The following is a 9,551-nucleotide window of genomic DNA, read 5'->3' as shown; positions in this document are numbered from 1 at the left end:
CGGCGAGGGATCGAGTGCCTTTCTCAAGGCAAGAGGGTGGAGGTGGTAGCGCTGGAGTAGAGTAGAGTTTTCAAAGGGCCTTTCTCAAGGCTAGAGACGAATGAACTGCAAAAGTTTAAAGTCTCTATAATACAATAGCTTACCTTACCATATATCTGCAATGCCGATTTCCCCCGGGCACCTCGGTTTTGATATTTCTGGTAGGGAACAGTTTTCGGTGGGAACAAAAGCTCCCCTTACTTTCATGTATTTGCGATGTCGATAAACTGTTGTTCTCGAAGAAGCAGAAGTAGAATAACATTTCGTCAACCACTGCATTGATTGTTCAGGAGGTTTTCCCATCAAAAACCAATGTTTGATCAAAATACGATGTTCCTCTTTTCAATTTTTTTTACGAATGCTCATGTAGTGATACTCAAACAGCTGTAGTTTGTGAACAAACCAACGAAATGTCAGAAGAAAAATAAGAAGAAGAAGAAGAAGAAGAAGAAAGGGAATAAGAAAAAAGAGGAAGAATGATGATGATGATGGTTCCGCCCTACAGAGGTTTGAGCAGGATGAGTTATCTAAAAGATAATTTATTTTTCTCGGCATTGAATCAACAGATCTTCGTTTGATGTTTCTGAAAGCGCAGATGGGCTATTGAGGAGCAGGGCCTGACAATTTCACTTCGATTAGCACATCGTCACTCAATAATGTGTCTATCGCTTCTCAGAACAGAACCAGAACCATGCAGGCTAAAAATATATCTATTCTCTTTTCACGCACAATAAGAAAAATATCTCGTCTCTTTCGTACATATTCCTTTCATTTCACGTTGATTCCTTTCATTCTGCAAACCAAAGCGACGTTAGAAATCGTCACTTGGAAATTAATTTGAAGCATCCATGTATTCTGGCAGTTTGTATAGAAAGGAATTCGAAACTTATTCACTGAAACTAATGAAAACGGTGCAGTGAGGGTTGTGTAGTATGCATGCAGGAGTAATTATTTACCGGCGCTAGTTGTCAGTGTGAAATTAGTGATGAAACGGATAGTGGTTTGGTCGGATACTGGATACCGGTCAGCTTCGAGTCCGGATAGCCGAGTATTCGACAGCCCGATGTTTGGGTTTGTGCTTGTTTGTGTGCGTGCACGTGTATTTGTGTATGTTCGCGCGTTTTTTGGGTGTTTGTGTGCGTGTGTGCGCGTGCGTTTGGGCGCAATACAATAAAATTGTCGTTTGGGCGACAATAAATTATTTTTCTTGCATGCAGGTGTGCGCTTTTTTATGCGCGGGCATGTGTAGGCGTACACGCGCATTTGTGCGTGTTTCTGTGCGCGTGTGTACGTGCGTTTGCGCGTGTTTTTTTCTTGCTTGTGTGCAGGTGTGCGCGTTCTTTTGTGCACGGGCATGTGTGGGTGTGTGTGCGTACGTGTGCACGTATTTGTGTGCGTGTGTGCACGTGCGTGCTCGATTCTTTCCGTGCGTGCGTCTGTGCGTGTGCACGTTTGTGCGCGTGTATGTGCTTGTGTGTGTGTGCGTTTGTGTACACCTGTGCGTCCATTTGTATGTTTGTGTGCGCTCGCGTTTTTATGCACATGTTTGTGCATGTTTGCGCGTGTGTGTGCGTGTTCGTGCCCCCAATGGTATGTGCGTGCGCGTGCTTCCGGCGTTGTGTATGCGCTCGCAATTCTGCGTGGGCACGCTGAAAGCGCAGACCTAGTCGAAAATCGCGTAACTTCGAGCAAATCGTGTAAAAAAATCGCGTAATTTCAAGCAAATCGCTTAAAAAAATCGCGTAATTTTGAGCGAATAGCGTAAAAAATATCACGCAAAAAACGCATAAAAAAGAATCCAGCGTACTTGCAAATAACATGCTTCTTCGTAACATGGAATACATGTTTGATACAGGAAATATAATAAAATGAAGACAGCTCAAATCGGACTATTCTTTTCACCCTTAGAGAGGGTGAAAAACTCGAGAAAGGAATAGTCCGATCTGTGCCGTCTTTCATTTTATTACATTTTCTGTAACAAACATGTATTCCAAATAACAGAGAAACATGTTATTTACAAGTGATTGAAGAATTTTGAACACGGTCCGCGACGATCCATTTTGGTAAAATAAAACTTACGTTTGAAAGCAGCAAGCATCCTCTAACATGCGAAATGAAAATAAATATAACCCGTTCAAGCAGTTTTAATCGTCAGTGAAAGCTTCTGCTTTTATACTTGTAAGAGAACGAAAGAGGACAGGAACGAAACAAAAGAATCAATGTTACTGTATGCGTAGAGAATATTTCGTCTCCACTTCACCCCGATACACTGAAATTAATCCACCGAAAATGACTGTAGTGGAAGTGAGAGTTGTATGAATAAAATTCAATCACATTTATTAGCTTCGAAAATAACTAGCCCTGCTGAGGAGCGTCAAACGATAATGAAGTGTTTTTATCAAGACAATTGGAGAAGAAGTTTGGATTGATGTTGTCCGAATTGACCTTTTTCGGGGCTAGAGACTTAACCTATTCTTGACAACACAGCAAGATTTCCTGACCGTGATGGCGATTCAATTCAATTGGACTGGACTCTAAGTTACCAGTTCTCACAGCGACAAATGTGCTCCAAAGTTTTGCATCAACTTATAAACAAGAAACATTGAGCAATAGTTGGTCCAATGCATTGAAAACTGTTATATGTGACAATTTGTTTGCTTTTTCCATGACATGCTTATTGTTAAACACAGAGATGCCAACCTTCCTGATTTTTCAGGATTCCCCAGATTTTTTGGCTCGTATCCTGACATCCTGACAAACACTCGATTTTGCCTGATTTTTCTGAAATGATCCTGATTTTTCCTGATTTTTTAGTTTTTTATTTTATCACAATGAAAAGGATCCGTATGATGTATACCGGGATTTCTGTCAAAAAATTACTGGTTGGAAATGAGAGCTGTCAGAATAGCCTACTTTAAAAACCATGGTTCTCCCTCGTATAGTGATTGCTCTTTCTTTCGTTATTACGTAATAATATTTATTTGAATGCTTAAAAAACGTAGTGCGTTTAATCCATCTGTAAATCCATTATGTTTTTCGCTTCACAATGACAGAAAATGAAACCGTCTACGCCAATTGAATGAATGAAAATTGAGGATATTTTTGCGCGATATTTTTTTCTTTCTTATGTCAAGGAAATGCATAAAAAGGACAAGTGAAAGTTTGCTGAGGTATAAAACAAAGATTATTAATAGACTGGGTCGGAAATAATGGAAAGAATATTAGCCACTAAGAATTATGTAGAACTGAAAAAAAGAAGATAAAGGTTCCCTTATGTTTTCGCAGCAAATTCGGCCGCCGTTGATGATGAATAAACCGAGATGTTAATCAAGAGTAATCCTCAGTATACGCCAAATGAATTAACAAATTCAATACAGATATCTAAATCCACCGTTGATGAGCATCTGCTGAAGCTTGTTTACGTATTTCGAGGCCATATGTGGGTTCCACAAAATTTGAATGAAACGCCTTCAATGGATTGTACTTCAATCTGCGGCTCGATATATAAATGTAACTAAAATGTCGTTTTGAAACAAATCGTCTACGTGATAGACGTCGCTTTTTCATCAGGCCAACGCCAAACTGCATGTCTCGATAAATTACACAATAAATTATTTTGGAGTCACGGGAGGAAATGCTATATCATCAGCTCTCAAACCAACCGGTTATTACACTCTCACTCTCAGGGCAAGAAATTCGATTCTTTGGACAGCATAAAACATACCTCGAACAGTTTTTGACGAGAAAGTGAACATGATCTGGTAAGATAGAATTTTAAAACTATATGAAACATGGCGAAAGATTGTGGAACATAACTGTGCACATAAAATTGAATAAATGTATGTCTGTCAAAAAAACGTTGTCTTTGTTCTCCTAAAAATCGGCACAGACTTTCCGGACATACCAAAATGACCTATCCTGATTTATCCTGATTTTTATTTTCATTTTCCCTGATTTTTGAAAATAACAGTTGGCAACCCTGGTTAAACACTCGACAAAAAAAGGAGGAACAGAGTGCGTAGTCAAAATTACCAGGCGATTTTTGGAATGCTATAACTTCGTGAAAAATCAACGCATGAAGATGGGCGCATTATTTTAAAGCTTCAACTTTCAGGCTTAGGAATACTCTACGAAAACATTTTCATCTCGTTAGGTTTAGACAAAAATATCGGGAATAAAAAAAACAAATTCAACTAAACTTTCCAACCAGCTCCCATTTGATCCCTATAATGATCCTGTAGGACCTTCGAATACAGAGATATTTTTGTTTGAATGAAAAATTTGTATTTCTAAAAAAAAAAATCTAAAAATTTAAAAACTTTTCAAAACTCCAATAAGTTCTGTACAGTGTTAGTTTGTTTCTACGACGAAACAAAATTTGTTTAATTTTTTTTTGCATCAATTTCAAAATAGGTGCTAAAAACAGTTTTTTGGGTGTTTCAGAAAATCTTTTGTAATTGTGCAAATATTTTAGTAATTACTAAAGCCTGCAGAAAAATTTAAGCCTTGTGTATCCTCAAAACGCTTGTGAACGTTCCATATTGAATTTTTGAAATGTTCTGAAATTCTTCGAAAGAATGATTTGTAACTTCCGTTTCCATGATCTAATTTTTTTGTCGAGAGTATATCAATCTACATTTGTTATCAATGGAGTTTGAAATAGAAACACGGGGGAATTTTTGATTTCCAAGTTTTTGGAAAATATGTTTTGATACAGTTTTACTATTTTAAATTTATTTAATTATTAACAAGAATTTTTTTCTCAGTTTAGATTTCTATGTCAATAACATTCTATGTGGCAAGCTTGAGAATACGCAGGAAGTCTGAAGGGGAATCGAAATCGAAAGCTCCCAGCACGGTATTTGAGAAACTAACCATTTGGCCCCGGGGGAAAACTCAATATATTCCGTGTGAAAGGCGCCTTATAAGTCGAAATTTCAGACGAAACTGGTATCGTCACGAAAAAGGTGGGAAAACTAGATATCCTACTTGACATATTAAGTTTTATTACCCTCACATATCTTTGCAGTCCATTATATATCCTTTATGTATACCTCGATATCATATGCGACGCACTCTTCTTAATTGAAACTGAAGAGAAAATGAAATACCTAGTAAGAAATGAATTCAATTTTGAGGGGTTGAATGTGTACTGTACCGCGTGCAGCATTACATGTGACTACGTGATGCTGAGAAAAAAAATTAAAAGAAGGTCGAATCTACCTGCGATGCGGTTTGTGTTACTTACAGATGCTGTTTTTCTAACCCCTCTTAGTTATTTCAAAAACTACGTCTTTCAACAACATTTTGAGGGTACAAATTCAAAAAATCAAATGTCGGTCGCGTCTCGACACAACGCTTCAACTTTTTCGCACTGTTGAGTCTGTAATCAGAGATTTTATATTCTCGAACAGATATGCAGCTAGGTGATGGATCGGTTCGATGTTTTAACACAAAACCGTTATCGGACCGTGTTATTTATGAATTCAGAGTTTTTTTTCCGAAATATATACACAAGGAAATGATCCAAACATGTTGTTCTGTTCTTCTTTATCCACTTCTACTAAAGAACATTATCAGGAGAACTATTTTTTTGCAATTAAAATTACCATAAGAATTATCAAAAAAGTTTCCGTTCACGATGCTTTCATTACTAGCAGAAAACTTTTCGAACTCTAAATTGAGATATTTATTTGATACAGGAAAGATTATTTTCATTTCGAAAATGTGTTTGTTGCGTCCACGGCTATGAAGTCTATATTTGCTGTATTGCTACGAGCTGTCAAATTCATATAACAATAATAAAGATTGTTAATTATCGTGTAAGATCCGTTTCAACGCTTCGAACGAGTGGTGTAATCTGACATATATGAATGCATTGGGAATGTTGATCATGTATATATAGAGAACAAATATCCTGCATGTTCAAAGAGTATTTTACAAACGCTTCGGAACGCCTAATATGAAATCCAGATTGTGAAATTTTTAAATTCTATATCAACCTTCTTAGATTCATTGTTTGGTGTATTGATGAAGCTCATATGAAAAGATTGATTGACACAAAGCCTCTACTGTTGATGACAATATGACAATGACAATATTCAATGTTCTATAAAACAATGTGCTATTGAAGATGAATATCGCTGGAAAGTGTAATTTATAGTAATCACGAACAGTTGTAAAACGAAAACTATTTTTCAACTCTTTTCCAATCAAATTGCGGCCCTGAAAAGGGCCTTTTGTTTTCCGCCGAGAGTGATATGCCGATGAGCTTGTATTTTACTTAGTGCTGGTGTATTTGGTGACGGCTTTCGTTCCCTCTGAGACGGCATGTTTGGCCAGTTCCCCCGGCAGCAGCAAACGAACGGCGGTCTGGATTTCCCGGGAAGTGATCGTCGATCGCTTGTTGTACTGCGACAGGCGAGATGCCTCGTTGGCGATGCGCTCGAAGACATCGTTCACAAAACTATTCATGATGCTCATAGCCTTGGACGATATTCCCGTATCCGGATGGACCTGCTTCATCACCTTGTAGATGTAGATGGCATAGCTTTCCTTCCGGCGAGGCTTCCTCTTCTTCTTGTCACTTTTGGAAATGCTTATCTGGGCCTTTCCGCTAGATCTCTTGTTCGATTTTTCACTTCCTTTCGGCGCCATGCTGATGATGCTTAGTATCGTGAGGTTGAAAACAGACTGGTAGCTGAAACGAAGCCAAATTGAGCTTTTATACCCATCTTTTGCATCACGTAAGCCCATCCCTTTTGTCAAAGATCATCAATACAGCGTTTCGTTGGCCCATCGTACATGGATAATTATCCAGGTATGCTCTAGAAGTCGTTGCATTAGTATTAATGTGAAAATATGTTTCTTTCTAAGGAACAGGTATATTTGATGTAAACATACTTATTTAACACGAAATTACTGTGAATCAGATCATATCCATGCAAAATATGTGCAACTTTTCATACGTTCGGTTGGATGTTCCATAGCAGATCGTGATAACAAACGGTACCGTCAGAGTAGAAAACTCTTTATCGACATCTTTCAATGAGCAAATTCGCGCGCTTTTTTTTTTTACTAAAACCACGTAATAGTTATCATATTTAAGTTTTTTCACCATCGAGTAAAAATTTGTATGGAAAAATATACAGATAACGGATTCCGATCAACAAAATTCAGCAAATTATCATAAATTTTGAACAAAACATTGCGGTTCTGCTTATCGTATCTGTGTGAATATATTCATGTACAATACAAACATTCTAGCACACCTGTAAGTTAAGCCACTTTGGCCACATTGGGCAAGCAATAGGTTATTGTTAACAATTTGGCCATAAAACGGAGTCACTTCTCCGATTTCGGCACAGTTCTACTTAGCTTTTGAGACGTTCACTATCGACTGCTAATCGAAATCAAAATGTCCGGACGTGGTAAAGGAGGCAAAGTCAAGGGAAAAGCCAAATCCCGCTCGAATCGATCTGGACTCCAGTTCCCGGTGGGACGTATCCATCGTCTGCTCCGAAAAGGAAACTATGCCGAACGCGTTGGAGCTGGAGCACCCGTTTACCTGGCTGCCGTGATGGAATATTTGGCAGCCGAAGTGCTGGAACTGGCAGGAAATGCCGCTCGTGACAATAAGAAATCCAGAATTATCCCACGTCATCTGCAGCTGGCCATCCGTAACGACGAGGAATTGAACAAGCTGCTTTCGGGAGTCACCATCGCTCAGGGTGGTGTCCTGCCGAACATTCAAGCCGTTCTGCTGCCCAAGAAGACCGAGAAGAAAGCATAATTTCTTCAATATTGACAAATCGCAAAAAACAAAACGTCCTTTTCAGGACGACCATAGCAATGAGAAAGAGTATACTAATAAGATCGTTTTCATGAATAAATGAGAGTTTTTTTTTGTGGGAAATTTTCAAAGTTGAAACGGACAGAAGTAATACAGTCAAATGTGTGTTTTGTGCGATCTTTTTCCGCGTGTTTTTTCGTGCATTTTTTTGCGATCCAAATTTCGATCTAGTGATAAAATAGCACAAAAACAAGTTTAACTGTAAATTTGCAATTGCTTTTGAGAATATATTATTTATGTTCCTATTTTCAATATCATTTCTAGCCTGAAATGAAAATTAGTACAAGATTTAGGCTTTCGATGGAGTACAGTTCTGATGAAATTTGAATGTTTGATTTTGACAATCGGATAAATGTTTGATGGATTCTTGATAAAACACAACAGCCATGGGAGTCACAATGGATCTCGGAAGGAATAATAGCTTTATTGTTCTTATCACGACAGTCTTTTGTATATATTCAAAGAAACGACTTTTTATAGTTTTCAACACAATAACCCTTACAATATCAATAGAATTGTGGCTTTCAGTTTCTAGCGTAATCTTGAAATAATTGTGGTCGTTCAAGCATTGTTGCATAGTTCTTAACCCTTTAGAAAGCCATGGAAACTAGGCAACGAATCGAGTCCAACTTCAACTGATGGTAATATAGTTAACCCCAAAAAGGAGTTCACTTTATTACGCCTTTGGTTATGCAAAAATCAAAACAATATTTCTAGTTCAGCGAAACCGATTATTTCAGCGATTTACAATATTTCTAGCGCAGTCAAAAAAAAGTCTTGAAAAAAATTAAAATTGGAATTTTTATCGAATACACAATTTATTTTATTTAAAAAACAGCCCGATCTTACACAGTGGATCCTAAATAGCACTAATAAGGAACATTTACTTATTTTTATTATAATTTTTATGGGAAAATTAGATTGCTGACAAAACTCTCGATTGCCCTTCGTTTACGATGTCCAGAGAACGAATTTCATGCTAACTGAATTACACAAAAACTTCTATTTCACTTACATCTAATTGGGTTGTTAGAAAACTTAGTTGTATCTACTCTTCAAATAAATAAGATCGTGGCCCTGAAAAGGGCCGTTTTGTTGAAATTATCCGTCGTCCGGATCCACGTGGCTCGTTAAATTTACCCACCAAAACCGTACAGAGTGCGTCCCTGACGCTTTAGAGCATACACGACATCCATCGCCGTAACGGTCTTCCGCTTGGCGTGCTCAGTGTAGGTGACAGCATCCCGGATAACATTTTCCAGGAACACTTTCAGCACTCCTCGTGTTTCCTCGTAGATCAATCCGGAGATTCGTTTCACACCTCCACGACGAGCCAAGCGACGAATGGCGGGTTTTGTGATTCCCTGAATGTTATCACGTAGAACCTTGCGATGACGCTTGGCGCCTCCTTTGCCAAGACCTTTGCCTCCTTTTCCACGGCCAGTCATTTTTGTAAGATGAAATACTTATCGGATGAAACGAAGCAATCTCAACTGATAACTGTCCCTCCCGAGACCGACTTTATATACCCTCGCAAATGTAAAGACTCTTACGTACACAAACGAGCAGATGTTCTGTTTTCTTTTGTATGCCTATCGGAGATAAATCTTATTGTCAATGTGTAAATCCAGAGTCCTCTCTCGGAGCTATAAAAGGAGGT

The 9,551-nt window shown here is 38.2% G+C and overlaps 3 protein-coding genes across 3 annotated transcripts; 1 reads left to right on the top strand and 2 right to left on the bottom strand.

Annotated features, from left to right (window-relative positions):
• Positions 1 to 5,903: 5,903 nt before the first annotated feature.
• Positions 5,904 to 6,795, bottom strand: LOC129766184 (histone H2B-like). The gene has a single exon (XM_055766686.1). It carries the CDS (start codon positions 6,793 to 6,795, stop codon positions 6,319 to 6,321), a length of 477 nt encoding a protein of 158 aa, XP_055622661.1. The 3' UTR covers positions 5,904 to 6,318.
• Positions 6,796 to 7,403: 608 nt separating this feature from the next.
• Positions 7,404 to 7,883, top strand: LOC129764338 (histone H2A-like). The gene has a single exon (XM_055763311.1). The coding sequence runs from the start codon at positions 7,457 to 7,459 to the stop codon at positions 7,829 to 7,831; it is 375 nt and encodes a 124-aa protein (XP_055619286.1). The 5' UTR covers positions 7,404 to 7,456; the 3' UTR covers positions 7,832 to 7,883.
• Positions 7,884 to 8,692: 809 nt separating this feature from the next.
• Positions 8,693 to 9,342, bottom strand: LOC129764341 (histone H4). Its single transcript, XM_055763318.1, has one exon. It carries the CDS (start codon positions 9,337 to 9,339, stop codon positions 9,028 to 9,030), a length of 312 nt encoding a protein of 103 aa, XP_055619293.1. The 5' UTR covers positions 9,340 to 9,342; the 3' UTR covers positions 8,693 to 9,027.
• Between the last annotated feature and the right edge of the window lie 209 nt (positions 9,343 to 9,551).

This window comes from Toxorhynchites rutilus, chromosome 2, assembly GCF_029784135.1.
Source record: "Toxorhynchites rutilus septentrionalis strain SRP chromosome 2, ASM2978413v1, whole genome shotgun sequence".
In the NCBI taxonomy this organism is placed as follows: domain Eukaryota; kingdom Metazoa; phylum Arthropoda; class Insecta; order Diptera; family Culicidae; genus Toxorhynchites; species Toxorhynchites rutilus.
Note: the sequence above shows the minus strand (reverse complement) of the source record. Positions and strands in the feature narration are given on the sequence as shown.